We start from the raw sequence: 19,701 nt of genomic DNA on the forward strand, positions 1-19,701 counted from the left end.
CAAGACCTGATCTGTAATTGACTTGTTAAACAGGACTGTCATTTTTTCCTTTCTCCTTCCTATTCTTTTTGGGATTGTAGTAAATAGCTTTGTACCAATGTGTAATCTACTTATTTCCTTTTTAAAACAATTGTAATATTTAATCTACTTTTTAACATAATGTTTAATCAGGCATTGCTGGTGAGCATTTTCACTTGTGTGTCTATCACAAAAGCAAAGTCTTGTTTTAATTTTAAACTAAAAGCGGTCGATAGTGATAAATTCCAACAATATAAATTTGAAATTTAAATAACCTCTTTCCCCCTGTCTTTTATGATAGTCTTTACAATTTACAAATGTTAACACAAATTTGCAAGTTTTAGTTTTTCACTCATTCACTGTTGGCTGTCTTTCCATGTTTAGAGTGTCTAGATACTCTTCATTACAGCTGCAGAGTATTTTATTGTTATTTACAGATGTAACCAGCATTTGTATTAACTTGTTCTCTTAATCTAAAATTATTATTATTATTAGGTATTACATAATGTATTTAATATATTTCAGATTGTATTTAAAATGGGTAGTGAAGCAAAAGAAAAATCACCCGTTATCCTACCAAAGACAAACCACTGTTACCCTTGTTGCTCGTTCCCTGTTTTATTTTCCTATTATATAGCCTGTTTTTCTTTCTTCCAAAAAACATATGTAAGGAAAAATTTCAGTGTCAGTAAATAGAGCTATGTGTGTGTTTGTGACCCCATGGACTGTAGCCCACCAGGCTCCTCTGTCCATGGGATTTCCCAGGCAAGAATACTGGAGTGGGTAGCCATTTCCTCCTCCAGGGGTTCTTCCTGACTCTGGGATGGTACCTGGGTCTTCCGTATTGCAGGCAGGTTCTTTGCCGTCGGAGCTACCAGGGAAGCCACTATTAGAACTCTTCAACAGTTTAATTTTTGTCTTAAAATTATGTTGAAACACTAAAATAGTACATAATATAAAGTAAACCATCGTTAGGGTGCAGTTTGGTAACATTAAGTACATTGACAGTGTTCCATAACCGTCACCACTGTCCATCTCCAGAACCTTGTCGTTGTTCCAGACTGATTCTGTGCCTGTTGGTTAACTCAGGGTGCTTCTTAACACCTTTTAACTATTCTCTTACTGTGAACAGTTTTTCCCACTTGGAAACAGTTCATATACACTCTCCTTCTTGTCTGTTTTCTTCTAATAGTTCTTCCAAGAACCCGGATCAATAGGTATGTTAAGGATGACTTTTTTTTTTTTTTTAAGGATGATTCTTAAAGTTGGTTTTAGATGTCAGCCCTCCTTCCCCCAGGGAAGAGTTTATCCTCAATTTTATAATAAAGGTTAATGTTACTAGGTTACAGATACTAAAATACAGTTTGTATATAATTTGACATTAATATAGCTGTTTGGCAACCCACTCCAGTACTCTTGCCTGAAAAATTCCATGGACTGAGGAGCCTGGTAGGCTACAGTCCATGGGGTCGCAAAGGGGTGGACACGAGTGAGCGACTTCACTTCATGGTCGTTTGGTAAAGTGAGAGGTCCTTACAGAAGAGAGGAGTGGGAGCCTCTTTTGCTTGAGCTAGCGACCTTTCGGCGGCATCTTTGGACCCTGGTTGGAGGGGTGTGTGCAGGCCGTGTCAGTTATTTGGAGAAGGGGGATTGTACATACCTCGCTGTTCTGGTGGAAAAAGGTTGAGAAACTACTGCTCTGTGTTTTGTTTGACTCATTAGAAATGACATGTACTGTACTTAACCAGAGATTTAACTTCAAGACTCTTTTTCTAAGTGTGAGAATTATAAAGTTTTCTAATGAAAGCCGTTGCTTCTCTTCTAGGATTGGCAGCCACCATTTGCATGTGATGTTGACAAACTTCATTTTACCCCGCGCATCCAGAGGCTGAATGAACTGGAGGTGACGTCTTAACCACTATTCTGGTTGCCTGTATTCTAGTATTCTGAAAGGGCTCTTCTGAACTAGGCCTTGTCGCAAATCTAGTGGCTTCAGGGAAACTAAAGTATAGCTAGTAATTGTTAATATAGTAAAACAAATGGCAATAAGCCTTTGAAGCAAACCCCCAAACACTGATTTTTGTCAGTAATTGCCAGCCTGTTAATAAATGCATTTAAATCCTTGTAAATCTAAGGGACAACGAATAGAATTTAGATTTTGAAAGGCATTTGCTTTCAGAACTGTTTCATGGAGAAGATCTTCCAGCTCTGAGGTTCTTCCATTCTTCCGCATGTCTTCACTTAGATTTAAGAACACACTCTCCTTCCCCAAGGAGGAATGAATAGCCTGGGACTCTCTACAGAAGGGGAGTGTCTCTTCTTTAGTCCTGGGTGACTTGAGCCCTAGAGTGCTGGGCGAGTAAGAGCTGAGCGCTTCTCGCATGAAGGCACATCGTTCATATGAATGTTTTGCTAATCTAATTTTCATACCGAGCCGTGTTTTATTTTTTATACCAAACCAAACATTCTTAAATGAAAACTGTGTCCACTGGAACTCTGCTGCATTGGCAGTGGTGACATCTGGTGTATATGTTTTCAGGCATTTCACTGTGTTTTCACATTAAGCTTGAAAGATAGGAAGATGGGTATTAACTTTGACGTAGGTGGGAATATCTGAATACTGATCTCAATTTTGGTCTTATGCAAGATAAAACTCGTAGAACTGTCTGAATTTCACAGTGAGGGGAAAGAAAAATGAGATAATTTAAAAAAAAATGACTTGTAGGCTACAGTTAGTAATCTGTTAAAGGAGTAACATTTAAGAGTTTTTTTGCTAAGGTATCCAGACTATTAAAATTGATGTAGAACTGCTGCTGAACATGTGCTTTTAGATTTGCATTTGAGCAAATAAGAAAATTTGTACTTGGAGAAAATAGAACTTTAAAATACTGAAATTGTAAAAAGACCAAAGGGGCATATAGAAGCTTACCTACGATGCTCCTTAAATGAAGAACTTTTCAGATTTTGCCTATTTATGTTATGCGAGGACTTCCTGAGTGTGGAGCTGCTACTAACCTGGTACCTGGTAGGGACGGAATTAAATTTTTGATTTTTTATGTGTAATTATTTAATCAGTTTTATTTTGTCTATTTTGGGACAGTTTCTCTCTTGAATTCATAAGTGCTATTGCAGTTAAATATTCTAAGAATGAAAATATCCCATGCGCAGGAAAGGAGCTTTATAATAAGCTCGGTAAGAGTAAAGCTCAGTTCTTTGTCATTTAGGCTCAAACACGTGTAAAATTAAATTTCCTGGACCAGATTGCAAAGTACTGGGAATTACAGGGAAGTACTCTGAAAATTCCACACGTGGAGAGGAAGATCTTGGACTTGTTTCAGCTTAATAAGGTAAAAAAGCCTAATGACCATCTTTCTCAGTGAATAGTTTTTCTGACAGCATGAATTTGCTCTTCATTGCCTTAAACTAAGAAACTTACTGCTGCTTGAAATATGTAAAGTAAAATTCATCATTCAGTTTTGTGATTAATTGGTCTCTGCTTTTCAGGTTTGAAAGCCTTATCTTGTGAAGTATATTGCTACCACCTGGTTTTAGTCATACTTAAACTTCACAATGGTCCTCTTCGATATTCCTGTCTCTTTTATTACAGATAAGACAACAGTGGCTTTCAGTGTCCAAAGTGACCAGTTTGAAAAGGCTGAGTTATAATTCTCTACCTTAAAGTTCATCTCAGTCCAAAGCCTGCGTTATTTCCACCGGGCATGCTGCTGTTCTTCCTACTCATCAGTTTATGGAGATTTTAAAGGGTCACTGGGTTTGACCAATGGCTTGAACTCTGTCTTTATCAGAGATTTCATTGCTAATTTAGTTCTTTCTCATGGAAAATCGTGACTACTTTGGGGAACTGAGAAGTAGCTTTTGGAGGAGTACAAAAAGTTAATGGACTATGCTGTCAAAAGCAGTGTTTTTAATTTCTAGTTTAAAATTAATAGTGTATATATATGTGTGTATGTATATATATGTGTGTATTTTTTTACTTTGAAAATGTAATTTTTAAAAAAGATGATCACAGCCAAGAACATTTTATTTTCGGTGCCATACCTAGGCTTGAGGGATTTAGAAGTGATTTCCCTATAAATGTTTCTAATTTCTTTTGCTGTTTTATTTAACAGTTAGTTGCAGAGGAAGGTGGATTTGCGGTTGTTTGCAAGGATAGAAAATGGACCAAAATTGCCACCAAGATGGGCTTTGCTCCTGGCAAAGCTGTGGGCTCTCATATCAGAGGACACTATGAGCGAATACTGAACCCCTACAACTTATTTCTGTCTGGAGACAGTTTGAGGGTGAGTGGGGCTAGCCTTAACCTGTTTTATTTCGCTGCTTATTGGTACATGGTCTTTGTGAGGAATGAAAAGGCCTTGATTATGTATGGAATACTTCCTTAAAAGACTTGGTTTATCAATTTTTCCTCTGTTTTTGTTCTGTTTCGAGAGTGAACATACTAAAAAGGCTGTTTGGGAATGAATAAGGTTGTGGAGGAAATAGTCTTTTGAGGAAACTGAAACCTATATTACATGCTCCTTTCCTACAGTGAGCAGTTGGTTATCACCTACTTGTTACAACTCATGCTTTTGCGTTCACTTACTGTTTAAAGTATATTCCTGGACTTCCCTGGTGGTCCACCAGTAAAGCATCTACCTGCCAATGCAGGGGACATGGGTTTGATCCCTGGTTCTGGGAAGGTCTCACATGCTGTGGGGCAACTAAGCCCACGTGCCCAGAGCCCCTGCTCGGCAGCAAGAGAAGCCATTACAGTGAGAAGCCTGCACTGCAACTGGAGAGAAGCCGCACCTGCCGCAGCTGGAGAAGGCCTGCAGGCAGCAACGACCTAGCACAGCCGAAAACAAATGATAGCGAATAAGTTAAAAAAGTATGAGGCTTTAAAAAAACGGAATTCTCCCTGTCACATGAAAGTATAGCATGTGAAATATCTTGCTTGTGTGCTCTCTTGCCAGCTGAGATCTCCAAGGAGATTTTCAAATAGAATGTTGATTTTGGTAAAGAGTTAGGGAACTTGGTAGGTCTTCCCAGGTGGTGCCAGTGGTGAAGAACCTGCCTGCCGACGGAGGAGATCTAAGAGACGCAGGTTTGATCCCTGGGTCAGAAAGATCCCCTGGAGGAGGCATGGCAGCCTGCTCCAGTACTCTTGCCTGAAGAATCCCATGGACAGAGGAACCTCCTGGGCTACAGTCCATGGGGTTGCAGAGAGTTGGACATGACTGAAGAAACTTAGCATTCGCGCAGGGGACTTAGCAGTGCTGGACAGCAAATGGATCCCTTTTCTGATAGTTCTGTGTAACCATGTTTGTTTCCTTACAAATTATTCAGATGAAAACTTCCTTCTAATTAAAAGCAAAACAGTGTTATAAAAATTTCCCACTTTATTTTAGGCCCTGGTAGGAAGAAGAATATCATAATTACCCTTTGAGATATTGTGCACTAGAGCAGGGGCCCCTGTAGTTTTAGAAACTGTTAGGTGGAGAAGTAGGAAGGTATCACTGTTTCAGAGGGTGAACCACTAATCAGAACTGTATCCTGAGGCAGATACACCATCCATGATGCTCGCACCCTATAGATTCTCATAGCGTTTTTTTCTCTCTCGTGATTCCAGGAAGGCATTCTTTTTACCCTTGAAGAATGTGACTATTCTAATATTCAGAAAGTTGTTTAAAGATAGATGGATTGTGTGAGTGTTGAGTGAACCCATGGATGAAATAGTTAAGAATACTGTGTGTGGAACCTTTATGTCTCTGTTTTATAATCAGATCTACATATTTTTGCCCACAGTAGATTTTTTCCTTTTAACCTTCTTGGTGCAGAAGTTAGAAAAATACAGAGAAAGAGTCTCTCTGCTTTATGGGTTGCAACATTTTAGAAATAGCTCAATCTATGTACTTAGAGTCTCAGAGTCTTTTCCAGTGAGTCAGCTCTTTGCATGAGGTGGCCAAAGTACCGGAGTTTCAGCTGTAGCATCATTCCTTCCAAAGACATCCCAGGGCTGATCTCCTTCAGAATGGACTGGTTGGATCTCCTTGCAGTCCAAGGCTGGGAGGGATTGGGGGCAGGAGGAGAAGGGGACGACGGAGGATGAGATGGCTGGATGGCATCACGGACTCGATGGACTTGAGTCTGAGTGAACTCCGGGAGTTGGTGATGAACAGGGAGGCCTGGCGTGCTGCGATTCATGGGGTCGCAAAGAGTCGGACACGACTGAGTGACTGAACTGAACTGAACTGATGTACTTAGAGGCCCTGTAGTTTCATAGTTGAAAAGTATGTAAGCATTTATACAATTATAGTCTGAAAGGAGTGGATATTTAAAGAACCTCTGAAAGGAGTGGATATTTAAAGAACCTTTTACAAACATTGCATCTACAACACATAAATATTTGTTGAGGGGTCTACTGATATGTTCATTGTGGAAAAAGTCTAAAAGGGAAATAGGATGAAAATAAATCCCACCTAATCCTCTCATTTCATGTATTATTTTTATACACATACATACAAATGGAGGTATATTCTTCATGTACAGAATTGATCTTACTTTTTTCCTGCTTAACATGTCAGTGTATATCTTTGAAGATACAGGTTTTTAAGGAATCTGTGGCATTCCCTTTTTTATACCCAGACCTCTTTTTTTTTTAGGTTGCTTCTTTCCGGTTGTGCTGGGTCTCGTCGCTGCGGGTGGGCTCTTCTCTCGGTTGTGCTGGGTCTCGTTGCTGCGGGTGGGCCCTTCTCTCGGTTGTGCTGGGTCTCGTTGCTGCGGGTGGGCTCTTCTCTCACGGTGTTGAGCGGGGTTGCTCTCTGGCTGCGGTGTCTGGGCTTGTTGGAGCGGTGTCTTGTTGAGCATGAGCTCTAGCGCAGGCTCATTGGGATCTCCCTGCACTGGGGGTCAAACGCGTGGCCATTGCGCTGACGGGGATTTTAAACCACTGGATCACCAGGGAAGCCCCAGTGCAGACCTTGCTTTGATTTCTCACGTCGCATTCTTTGTGTGTGAATTTTGTGCCCATTTCTGATTTTTGAAAATAATCCTTAGAGGAAAGGAGAATCAAAATGCATATATTTTTAATGGAAAACAACAAGAGGCCGCTGGGCATCATTAGAGTGACTGGATCCAGAGCACGACGGCCCCGGTGCTGGTGGGGTGTGGAGCAGCAGGAGCTTCTTTCCACTGCTGGTGGGAACACAGAACGGCGCCGCCGCCCTGGAGGGCTGCGCACGACTGCCTAGAGAACGGAACGTGCTGATTGCCACACACGGCCCGGAAGGCACATGCTTGGTATTTACCCAAAGAGTTGCAGCTTTATTGCCAAAATTGGAAGCAACCAAGATGTCCTTTAGTAGGCGAATGGATAAACAAATTGTGAGGCACCCAGACGATGGAGTATTACTCAGCCCTAAACAGTGAGCTGTCAAGCCCTGAGAAGACAAGGAGGAAGCTTGCGTGCGTTTCTTTACGTGAAAGAAGCCGATGGGAGGGCTGCGCCCACTGGATGATTGTACCTCAGTGGCACCCTAGAGAAGACAAGACCATGGGGACGGTGCAAAGACCAGTGATCGCAAGGGGTGGGGGAGCGGAGGGAAGCGGAGCAGGCAGAGCCCAGCAGACTGAGGGCAGCGAAAGCGCTCCGAGTGGTGCCCCACCTCTGTCCAGACCCAGAGCAGGCACGTCACCGAGAGGGAGCCTTGTGGCGTGAGCGGTGGGCTCTGGGGGCTGTGTCGGTGTCGGCCCACCAGCTGGAGCCAGTGTCCTAACACTGGTGAGGATGTTGACGATGGGAGAGGCCGTGCATGTGTTGGGGGCAAGGGTTGTATGGTTAATCTAGGTACCTTCCTCTCAACTAGACTGTAAACCTAAAAATTCTCTTGAAAGATAAACCCTTAGTAAGGGCTGGGGGAGACGGGTGCTCTGTGAAGGAACTGTTGAAGCCTGAAGTAAGTTTCGGGAAACTCGAGAGACTGGCGCCGTGCTCGCGCGGGACGGAGCTTCAGTCTCGCACCCCGTGGGCTCTAGTGTCTCACGGGATTGCATGATGTCATTGCGTGTGATGATTCCAGTTACCTCGAAGGCCCAATTTCTCAAACCTTTGTTTGAGAGTTGGCATGTGGTAGCATTAAATATATAACAAACATATCAGGTGTGTTTTGAACTGACTGAGCAACTAACACCTTCACTTGAAACAAATTAATCTCTTCATATACATTCTTAAAAGTTTCTGAGCTTGATTTTATCTTGATTCTTCAAAGCCCTTATACAGCCAAGCAGACCATGTGTTATGGAGCTATTTACAGCAGTGGAGACTAAGAACCACACGCACAATATTCTGATTTCTGACCCTCCACTTCATAAAATGTCTATGAACCAGCCTAGTTCCTGTGTCCACAATCATACATACGTTCAGGTTTCAATAGAAAGTTTATCTAATACATGAAAGTGACTAATTTAGGTGGTAGACAGGTTTTATTCCCATCTACGTGTTTTCACTGAACATGCTCTTAACTACTTAATTACACAATGCCAGTGATACTCTCTTCTAATTGAATTGGTGTTTCTAGAGCAAATCTCAGAATAAGAATCTTTAATGTTTATAGGGTGTGCTGCCAGTGGCAGATTGGTTACTTGTTCATAGCATCGAGCAGCCTGTGAGTGTTTTCATTACTAGTCCCTGACACTGTGTTGGAAGCAGACTGTGTCAGGTGGTTGTTCTGTGGTGTCTCGGTGTTTCTGCTCCCCCTTTCTCTTGGTTCTTTTTGCAGATGTCATGAGGAAGGACCGGTCACGTTAGTGAGGCTGTGGTTGTGACGGTGCTCGCAGAGCGGAAGCTGTAGAAGGTTATCACTTCGGTGTATCTTACTCTGAGTGTGGATGACATAACAGCCTTCAGTGCTTACGTTGTGGAAACGGCTCTTAAAAATGCTATCTGTGATGTTTGTAGGTCCTCTTACAAAGGAGTAGTATTTTCTTGAAATTTATATTCGATTCAGTGGTAAAATTTTGTTATCACTGTTTTGTCACATCTGGCATTAAATCACCCTTTTACAGTGGGCTTCAAATCAAACCAAAAAGAAAAATCAGAGCAAAAAGACACTGTTGTATGACCAGAACCAAAGTTACTCCTGAGGGCTGCCTGTTAACCTTTGCCTCGTGAGTGAGACTTTGTAGGGATATGTTGAAGAAAAGGAAAGCCTTAATATGGGAGAACAGTCAGGTAATCTGTTTTCTCAATGCAAATGATATTTTTTTGATAACAGAAGGTGGCTAGTTATGTTTAAACCTACAGGATAGCATAACATAATGTAGAAAACTTACTGAATTCCACATTTCATTGCTGTAAATTTTTTTTTTAAATGAGATATTCCAATTATGCAAAGCTATTTTGGGAACGTATAGGGGCCTTTCTAGCAATTTGGACCTTCAGTTAATTGACAAGTTGTAAGCAAGGATAATTGCCACTGGCTCATGGGAGCTGCTTTGAGCCTGCTGTGGCCTGTTGTAACCTGATGAGATGACATCAGCATCACATGAGTTGAAGCAGCACTGTTCACCTCCTGGAAAAAAGTTCAAGGTGTTATAACTATATGTGTGTGTATATGGTTGATAACTGCAGACTTGTCTTTGCATTTATTTATTTAGATTTTAAAAATTGCACACCTGTATTTCCATCAGTAATTGTAACATATACCCTGCAAAAATCCATTGAAATTCTCTTTAGATTCAAATGGGAGAAATTCATCAGTACAATTGTGTTTTATTTCCAGTGTCTGCAGAAGCCAAACCTGACCACAGACACAAAGGACAAGGAGTACAAACCCCATGATATTCCCCAGAGGCAGTCTGTGCAGCCCTCGGAAACCTGTCCCCCAGCCCGACGAGCAAAGCGCATGAGAGCGGAGGTGAGAGCCTCGTGAGGCTGGTCAGGCCTGGAGCCCAGTGCTGGAGTCTCTGACCCCGGACTCTGTCGCGCATGCGCTCTCCACAGGCTGAACTTTCCTGACCTCACAGAGGCCTGCTGCGTGTACGCTGGCTTTTGCACTTGGAGGAATCGCACTGTTAGAGGGGCGAGGAATTGAGGAACTCCTTCTAGGTTTATGCTGCCGGGACAGTCTGCTGCTGAATGGTTAACAGTCAGAGACTTGGGAAGAATAGGCATTCATTGCGACCCTGATGATGTTGGGCAGAGTTTATTGGGGGTTAAGGCTAGTAGGTGTGAAGTTGAAGATTTTTCGCTGAGAAGAACTTTGTTTTTTTAACAAAGCATTTAGGAAGCAGGTAGTGACAGTTGTTTCTGTCAGACTTGAAGAGGAATATGTCTGTGGCAAACGTTCGTGCTGCAGCGGCAAGGGGCAGGGAATTGAGCACAGGTGAAATGAAAGAGAAGCAGGAGGGAAGATCAGGAGTGAACGGCTAACAAAACCAGCTCGCTTTCAGACACTCCTGCTCTGAGAGGCTTCTCCTAGAAAGGGAGCAAAGTGCTTTCCCAGTTAGCTTTTTCCCACACAGAGGGGGGAAGTTTGGGGTTCTTCCCTGGCTTGATGGACATGTATGAAGAATCAGTGATTAACATATTAAGAACAATTTAGAACTGGGAAGCCTCTTGGCATTAGTTGGGTTTCTGAATCAGTAGTTGGGTTATTTAGTAATTATTGGAGAGGATGAAAAAAATCAGCCATTTTGGTTTCTGAGAAAATGGATAAATTAAGAGAATTATTTTTTATTTAGGTGGGTTGGAATAGGGAAAAGATGACTCCATTTTTCTGAAGTGAGAGTGCCTCCGAATAGGAATAAATGGTTATTTGAAGCCCACAGGCAGGCTTCAGGTGTATTCGTCTTAAAGGGAGTTCTTGTTTGAGTACATCTTGATCTTGAAATGTGTAAGACATCCAAGTGCTGTGAACGTCCAGGTCTGTCTTGATGACACATCACGGTGATGGTAGCAGTGGACGTCCTAATTCTGTGTGAGTGAACGTGGGGCACAGTTTCACAACCTCACTTGTGTCCCAGAGCAGACAGGGCTTTGCTTGTCAACCAGTGTGAGCACGTTAGTGACTACTAGGGACCGTGATTGGCTTGCATGCTCTTGCTGATGGGAGCCCATGACTCAGTGCTGTTAGGGGAGCGGTTATAGTGATAGTCCACTACAGGAGTTAATAGGAAATTGCTGTGGAAGCTGAATTTTCCTTGAATGCAGCCAAACTTTGGAAGAGCCAGCAGAAATTACAGGCTGATGAAATTATGGAATTTCTGTAACTGTTCAGGCTGTGGCCTAACGATGACTGAATAGAGTGTAAGTTGTGAGCAGAGGAGGAGTGAGGAGCTTCTAGGAGGAAACACGCGCTGTTCCCAGTAGGGGTGCTGATGCTTCCCATCAGTCACTCCTGATCCCTTGCCTTTTCCTGATTGTTTTTGTCCTGTTAAAAGGGGAGAAGACTCGTAACTTACAAGTTTCCTCATTCATTCCTTAAGTAATTATAAGAATAAAGGTGGGGTCTCTCCTTTAAGGGGAAAGGGAGCTATGTTTTGAATGTCCTATTGATAGAGATAATTTTTAAGATTATGGGGATTTTGTGATTCCAACTGGATTTTAGGATATTTCTTTCTTTTTAAAGAAGATACTCACGTATATGACAAATTTTTTTAAGGCCATGAATATTAAAATAGAACCCGAAGAGACGACAGAAGCCAGAACTCATAACCTGAGGCGTCGAATGGGATGTCTGGCTCCAAAGTGTGAGAATGGTAAGAACGTCCACCCATGGGTAGGGAGGAAGAGCAGATAAGTGAAAACAGCCATTCATCTGTTAACTGAAACAGTGGAGCAGCTTTCCATACTAGTCACTGCGCTGCACCCTGAGAGATAAAATCTTATTATATTTGTTCACGTATGAAGTGACCAGAAGGTGAAATGGTCTCAGCTCTCCCTAGTTGCTACTTTGAATTTTGATTTGGCAACATTAATTGTAAAGCAGTGATTTGTGAGACGCATGGGCACCTTTGACTGAAGAGCTGAGAGGTTTGCTTTCAGGCACGCTTGCTTAGTCTGGGTTCTAGTTGCCTGCCTGGCCATTGCTCGATGTCAGTCACAGAAAGGCAGGTTTGGCGCTCTCTTGAGAGAAGTTCTAGACAGGGAGGCACTTAGTAATGAAGACGCTATTCAAGGAGACTTTTCTTAGTGGTTGGTGTGTCAGCGTAAAGGCAGCACAAGGCAATAGGAAATAGACGGGGTTAGCAGCGCAGATCTGAGTCTGGTCCTGGCCCAACCACTCACGGGTTGTATGGCCTTAGAGATGTTTCTTATCTGCCGTGAATGCCAGTTTTCTTGTCTTTGAAACAAATTTGATGCAAAGCATTATGTGATAGATACAGTAGTGCTTTAGTGCAGTACCTGGCACAGGATAGCCCATTAGCTAATAGCTAGTGTTTCTAAAAAGTCTGCATCTTTGAAACGAGAAAGTTAGGTTAGCAACCTCAGACCATGGAGGGCAGTCTGGAGTGTGGAGGGAGGCTCTGGTGGTGAGCTGTCAGTCCCACAGGCAAGAGCAAGAGGAGCTCACTGGCTGCATATGTGGTGTCTTAGTCTTAAGACCGTATCTTCACCTCCCACATTAGAAGCATACAGGCTTGAGCAGCATCTCCAGAAGTGCTCGTATCTTAGAGTTTGAGTGATGGGAGAGTTTGCACTTGACCCTAAAGCGATGAGCACAGAGCCCTTGAGCATGGTCGCTCGGGGTGCCCCTGCCGCTGCGGTGAGAGCAGCGGGACACCCATTCAGCGTGTGCTTCGGGAGGAGGTGGTGAGGAGGGAGAAAGCTGAAGAAGCAGAGCAGAGAAAGTGCTAACCTGGACTGCCTCTTACAGACAAAGACGTGAAAAGCAGCATCAAGCAAGAACCTGTTGAAAAGAAAGAGTATGTTACAGAAAGTGAGAAGGAAAAACCCAAGAGTCGAGCTAAAAAAACTACCAATGCTGTGAGTTGACATGTTTAAACTCTTCTGTGGCCCAGTTTATAAATATTTAATGCCTTGCCTGGGACTGCTGGTTCAGGGTCTCTAACAGTGAAGAGACCTGCGGAGGTGGTTTGTATCGACAGCTTGTAAACAGGGAACACGGAAGCATCGTGAAGATGGCAGTCACTCCTGGGGACAAGGACGGCCGTGTCTCTGGAGGCCATGCCGTTTAGCCCTGAATAATGGTGAGCTCAGGCCTATGCCGTCGTTGCTAAGTGACTCACCTGCCTCCAGGTAAGCTGCAGGTGGATCAGAAAATGACGATGGTGTTCTCCAGCAAGGAAGGAAAGGGGAAGGAGTGTGGGGCCCCTGGCAGCCAGGGCCCGGCAGGGCTGTTCACTCAGGGGGACAGAAAAAGCCAGGCTTCTCCCTCAGCCCCCTTCTGAGCGCCTGGGAGCAGCAGCTTAACAGCAGTACTTTTGATCTTGGAATTTGACGTTACTCAGTTAAATGTTCTCTTCATAAATATCTGTCCCTGCCCCACCACGAAAACACAGCCATCAGAAAAGTGGTTCTGTGAGCCAGTCCGGGTCTCTGTTGGCTACAGCGAAGACGCCTGCTTGGGCTGCCTTGATGAAGTATCACAGACCGAGCGGCTTCAGCAGCAGAACCCGATTTCCCCCAGCGGTGGAGGCTGCGGGTCTGAGGTCAAGGTGTCTGCAGGCCTGGTTTGTGCCAGAGGCCTCTGTCCTGGGCTCTGTGTGTCTGTGTGCGAGTCTCCCCTTGTTATCAGGACACCAGTCAGATTGGATTAAGGCCCATTCATAGGGCCTTTTGGGGCTTCCCTGCTGGCTCAGTGGTAAATAATCCACCTACAATGCTAGAGACTCAGGTTTGATCCCTAGGTTGGGAAGATCCCTTGGAGAAGGAAATAGCAACCTGCTCCAGTGTTCTTGCTTGGGAAATCCCATGAACAGAGGAGCCTGGCAGGCATGGGATTGCAAAAGAGTCGCACACGCCTGTGCAACTAAACAAAAACAAATACGACCTCTTGAAGACCCTGTCTCCAAATGCAGTCGCATTCTGAGGTGCTGGGAGTCAAGACTCAACATGTGAATTTGGGGGAAACGGTATTCAACTTATAGTAGGTGATTTCTGAGTAGTTTTGTCCTTGTGTATTTGGGAGAGCTTCTTAACTATCACTCTTGAATTAGGATGTAAAGGGGTAATTTGATATGCTTAATTAACTTAAAACAGTTTCCTTTTAACATGCTAAAATTCAACTTTTCCTTTGTAAGTTCTGTTTTTGGTTAGATGAATAATTTATTGCCTAACTTATTCTTCTAGAAGACTTAATCTTTCTGTAAGTTAATACAAGCTGGATATTTAACAAGTAACTTTAATTAAAACACATAATTGAGAAATGTTGAAAATTACTCTGTACAGTTGGGAGTGCATGGGTATTGTGAAATATCTCTTATAGAAGGTGAAACATTTTTATTTAGAATGTTCCTTACAGAGGATGAAACATTTTCATTTGCAGCAGATTGAAGAGACTAGATTATACTGCAGATTCATCACATTCTTAGAATTTCTCAAGAGCCTGCCTGTGTTCGTGCCTGTTTTCACGCTGCAGGTTGACCTGTACGTCTGCCTCTTGTGTGGCAGTGGCAGCGACGAGGACCGGCTTCTCCTGTGCGACGGGTGTGATGACAGCTACCACACCTTCTGCCTGATCCCGCCGCTCCATGACGTTCCCAAGGGAGACTGGAGGTGTCCTAAGTGCTTGGCTCAGGTCAGAAGTGATAGCAGAGGCGGCCGTAAAGCGTTTCCTTCAAATGTGTTTTCTTTGCCTTTGTGTTTTATATTGGGCAGTTGATAATAATGAGGCTCATGATAAAAACTGGGGTGGGCCTGAATGGAAAGGAGGTCTTGGAAGTGACTGCACAGCTATGCAGTCAGCTAAGAGGCAGAAAAATGCTTTAATAACTATGCTTTAAAACTTCTCATTTAAAAAAAGCATTGTATGCTCTTTGCAAAAATTCTTAGGAACTGAACAACCTAAAATATAGATAACTTCACAATAGATAACCACTGTTAATATTTTCCAGACAAGTAGAATTACACTGCACAAGTAATTTTAATAAACATGTAATTATGATTTCTCAAATATACATATATGTGAACTGTAAGTAAATATGAATATACTTAACTATTTTTCCTTTCTCTTTGTTTTTGGACAGGAATGCAGTAAGCCACAAGAAGCATTCGGCTTTGAGCAGGCGGCCAGGGACTATACTCTCCGTACTTTCGGCGAAATGGCAGATGCATTCAAATCTGATTACTTCAACATGCCAGTCCATGTATGTACATTCGTGCTGCTCTGAGTTAGGGTTCTAATAACTTTGAGGGAAGGTGTATTGAGGATATTTGAGTTGGTTCTTAACTCTGGTAGTCAGTTCATGCACAATAAAACCTTTAATTTGTTCAGTAGTATTAAAATTCTACAATACTTTTAAAATGCACTCTTTAAGATTTCATTTGATTTCTCTAAGGATAGGCTTTTTGAGACAAATGATATAGCAGCAGGGACAGAACGCCGATTAAAGGCCAACACTGGCAGTCCTTCCAATTCAACAAACATAGTTTGAAGAAAACATCACGTTTACTGAATGACTCCTGTGTGCCAGTCAGTGTGCTGTGCCCTGGGGGCCTGTTTACGTATTCTTATGTTGTCATAAATTAGCGCTGTGAGCTTTACACTTTTAAATCCTCCTTTATTCACTTAGAAGCGTAAGTGTGCTTCATTCAGTGAATGAGTGCACCAGGACGAAAGGGCACCTACCATAATTTTGGAGACTTAAGCTGTGTTTTCTTTTTCTCACTAGTAATAAAGTGCTATAGCAAACATTGTATGCATCTCTTTAGTTGGATTATTTTCTTAATATTTATCCATCTTCTCCCCATCTGATACACCAAGCTATACCATTTATGCGATCCCAGCAATGTATGGGTGAACCTGCTTCTCCTAATATCACTAATGTTAACTGTTACTTAAAATAGCCCCTTATTTAACAGGCTTATAAATAAATTCAAGTTATAGTCCCTTTAAATTTTCAGTTCTTTTGACCCCTCCTGTATTACATATTATTTCTCCATATGTTTGCTAAAACAGTTCTGATGCCTCTTCTATCTGTGGTTGGCTTTTTATTTCACTGAAACGAGGACTTAGAGACTGGCCTCTGGCCTCATATCAGATGAACAGCAGACCTTAAGCATTCTTTTACATTCCTGGCGGCTCTTTACATGTGAGCTTGCAGCTGCAAAATCACGGCAGCCTATCTTTACCTTGAGGTTGCCCGCATCACTCTCTGCCAGGTCAGGTGCAGAGAGTGAGAATGTGGATTCAGGTGACGTGATCAGACGCATCTCAAAAGATAAAGCATCATTCAAACACAGCTAACCATTGTTACTAAACAATAGTCAACCAGGTTGTGTTTTGGATTTCTGAAAACAGAAAAACACCTCCAATTCTTAAATCGCAGCATTTTGCTCTCCTTGACCCCTTGTACGGTGGGGGCCGGGTTGTTGATAGAGGAGCATGGATTTTCAGCTCATACTCTGGTTATAAGAGTGTTTTTAAGAAGATAATGTTCACATCTGTGCTGCAGACGGGCCAGTTGTGCATTTGGGACATGGCATGCGTGCCAAGTCTTGTCCAACCCTTGCAACCCCATGGACTGTAGCCCCCCGAGGCTCCTCTGTCCACGGGATTCTCCAGGCAAGAGTACTAGAGTGGGTTGCCATTTCCTCTTCCAGGGGATCTTCCTGACCCAGGGATCGAACCTGTGTCTCCTGCATCAGCATTCACATTCTTTACCATTGACCCACCTGGGGAGCCCTTTGGGATGTTAGGGACTGTTTTTCCTCAGCCTCCTACCCTGTGATACTTAGGTTGCTCACGGGCCATGAGCAGCTGCGGAAAGCCACTTTCTTCTGTTCCTCACTGTTTTGTTTATAGATGGTTCCCACGGAACTGGTAGAGAAGGAATTTTGGCGACTAGTGAGCACTATTGAAGAGGATGTCACCGTGGAATATGGAGCCGATATTGCCTCGAAGGAGTTCGGCAGTGGCTTCCCTGTCCGAGATGGGAAAGTCAAGCTCTCGCCCGAGGAGGAGGTGAGCTGAGCTGCGAGCGCCGAGACTTGGAGGAGGAGGCAGATGCCCTTAGAGCTGGTCGGTTTCAATTAATGAAGAAAGAATTCACAGAAAAATAAGAATCCTAGATGATATGGGAGAATCACTTACCTCCCTTTGCCTTCAGATTCAATAATTTTAGTTTCTCCTTCTGAAGAAAACATGAGGCACTGGGATCAGACGTGTGTGTGTGTGTGTGTGTGTGTGTGTGTGTGTGTGTGTGTGTGTGTGTGTGTGTGTGTGTGTGTGTGTGTGTGTGTGTGTGTGTGTGTGTGTGTGTGTGTGTGTGTGTGTGTGTGTACCCACTTACATAAGGTGCAAAGCTGGGCAGAAGTAATCGATGGGCATCCAGGAAGTAGGCACAGTGGCCGCTCCTCTCCCCCACAAATTACCCCCCCCCACCCCCATTCTCTTAATTTTGAAGACTATTTACAGCCAGCCTTTTGAAACCAGTGGAGTTCCAAATTGTTAGCATGTTAGAGCTAAACCTTTATCCTTTTTTTAATCTCCTTATTTTTAGGAGTATCTTGATAGTGGCTGGAATCTGAACAACATGCCCGTGATGGAGCAGTCTGTGCTTGCTCACATCACTGCTGACATATGCGGCATGAAGCTCCCTTGGCTCTACGTGGGGATGTGCTTCTCTTCCTTCTGCTGGCACATTGAAGACCACTGGAGCTACTCGATTAACTACCTGCATTGGTGAGGAGCCCAGAGAGCCTATGAAGAGCATGCCAGCTGGGCTGGAATACGTACCCACCTCTTAACTGTGACACACCCTTTAACTCTGTCTGAAGAGTAATGAATTTTTTATTCCTTAAGATTTTTGTTGACAGCTGTTGGAACAAGCAGCCTGACATGCTGAGACAAAGGCTCTTAAGAATCCATATGAAGTCCACGGAGCCCTGAGCTTGCTCATGGGTTTTGGTGCGAAGATAGGCAGTTTTTCTCTAACCCTCAGAGAAGTCTTTACTCACAAGAAGTCTAGAGAGCACTGTTCCCGTTGGGTGGCAGTGGCAGCCTCGGCAGCCCCCTTGGATGAGGGACAGGGCTCAGGGCCCACGGTTGCTCTAGGTTCTCGGAGCCACCCGCTTCTGAGGGCTGGCCGAGGACCGACTTCTGTGTCAGGTGGAGTGGGCCGCCTCCTCGCGTGCCTGTGGTGGGAGGAGGCGGGAGGGGATATAACTCCTCACACAAGGACTTGGAGTTGGCCCTCTATGGGCAGAGCACCAGTCCTGTTCCCCAAGCAGGCACTTCAAGCTGTGGAGTGGAGGTGTTCACCACACCTCATAGGCTGTCACAGATTGATTGGCTGACAGGTCACTGTGCTCTGGAAGAATGAGAGCTCTGTGGAAGTGCCTCCCTGGAGTTGGGTTTCACTCCTCCAGCAGCGCAGGCAAGGGAAGGGAAGACGTGGGCTGCTGCTGTCCCTCGTTAGCCGCTGTGGGCAGCCGTGGCCGCCACCTCACCTCTGCTCACATGATGCCTTATGTTCTCAGGATGCGCGATCCCTGTGCTTTCTGAAGGGTCAGGTAAAATGGGAGGGAAGGGGGGCCTCAGGTGGAGTTCCCATATTCAGACTTTACACTTGAAGAGGCAAAGCGCCTCACTGTGTTCAGGTCATACTTCCGGTGACACTTGGGGATATTGCTTCAGTTTGAACATTGCCTTACAAAGCAAGATCTTAAAAATAGAAACTGGTGAACCATTTTGTTTGCATGGATATTTGCTGGTTGATTTGTAAGAAGCCGCTGAAATATCATGTGTTTTTTGAGATTGTTCTGCTTTTACTGCTTTAGGGGTGAGCCAAAGACCTGGTACGGAGTTCCGGGGTATGCCGCCGAGCAGCTGGAGACTGTGATGAAGAAGCTGGCCCCAGAGCTCTTCATCTCCCAGCCCGACCTTCTCCACCAGCTTGTCACCATCATGAACCCCAACACCCTGATGACTCACGAAGTGCCTGTATGTTTGCGTCAATCCTCCTGCCACCCAGACTTAACTCCCCACTTCTTTTTCTCCCCATTGCCTGCGACTTTATGCAGTTGATTTGGTTGTGTAGAAATAACTGTGTGGTGTAATTTCGTACAAAATTGCATTAAGCCAGTGGGACTGGATCCTCAAAACACCGTGAAAAAAGCTGGTCTGGTACAAGTGCTGACTAGCTTGCCGAGCAGCCTCGTTTTGTCATAGTGAGTGTGGGGCCGCCTCCTCCCTCCTCTCCAGTGTTCAGTTCATAGTATGTTCCTAGGCTGTGGCCAGCGCCATTCCTGCTTTCTAAACTGTCACTTAGTTTGTAACTTTAGTTCTTCAAAGCAGCAAAGCAAAAACCTTAGAAAATGAGTCTTGTTAGTGTGAGTGAGTTACTGTGGTACTACCCACTTCAGTGGTCTTGGGCTTCCCTTGTGGCTCAGCTGGTAAAGAATCTGCCTGCAATGCGGGAGACCTGGGTTCGATCCCTGGGTTGGAAGGATCCCCTGGAGAAGGGAAAGGCTACCCCCTGCAGTATTCTGGCCTAGAGAAC

The 19,701-nt window shown here is 44.0% G+C and overlaps 1 protein-coding gene across 1 annotated transcript in view; it reads left to right on the forward strand.

The window, feature by feature from the left end:
* Nucleotides 1-3,246: 3,246 nt before the first annotated feature.
* Nucleotides 3,247-19,701, forward strand: part of KDM5B (lysine demethylase 5B) — a 39,702-nt gene continuing 23,247 nt past the window's right edge. The window contains exons 1-10 of the mRNA XM_068986161.1: nucleotides 3,247-3,365; nucleotides 4,149-4,319; nucleotides 9,798-9,932; nucleotides 11,679-11,775; nucleotides 12,894-13,003; nucleotides 14,619-14,777; nucleotides 15,226-15,345; nucleotides 17,004-17,162; nucleotides 17,701-17,882; nucleotides 18,980-19,142. Of these exons, the coding sequence (XP_068842262.1) occupies nucleotides 4,218-4,319; nucleotides 9,798-9,932; nucleotides 11,679-11,775; nucleotides 12,894-13,003; nucleotides 14,619-14,777; nucleotides 15,226-15,345; nucleotides 17,004-17,162; nucleotides 17,701-17,882; nucleotides 18,980-19,142 (1,227 nt within the window). The 5' untranslated portion in view covers nucleotides 3,247-3,365; nucleotides 4,149-4,217. The remainder of the gene's footprint in view (nucleotides 3,366-4,148; nucleotides 4,320-9,797; nucleotides 9,933-11,678; nucleotides 11,776-12,893; nucleotides 13,004-14,618; nucleotides 14,778-15,225; nucleotides 15,346-17,003; nucleotides 17,163-17,700; nucleotides 17,883-18,979; nucleotides 19,143-19,701) is intronic.

Source organism: Capricornis sumatraensis, chromosome 14 (genome assembly GCF_032405125.1).
Source record: "Capricornis sumatraensis isolate serow.1 chromosome 14, serow.2, whole genome shotgun sequence".
In the NCBI taxonomy this organism is placed as follows: Eukaryota; Metazoa; Chordata; class Mammalia; order Artiodactyla; family Bovidae; genus Capricornis; species Capricornis sumatraensis.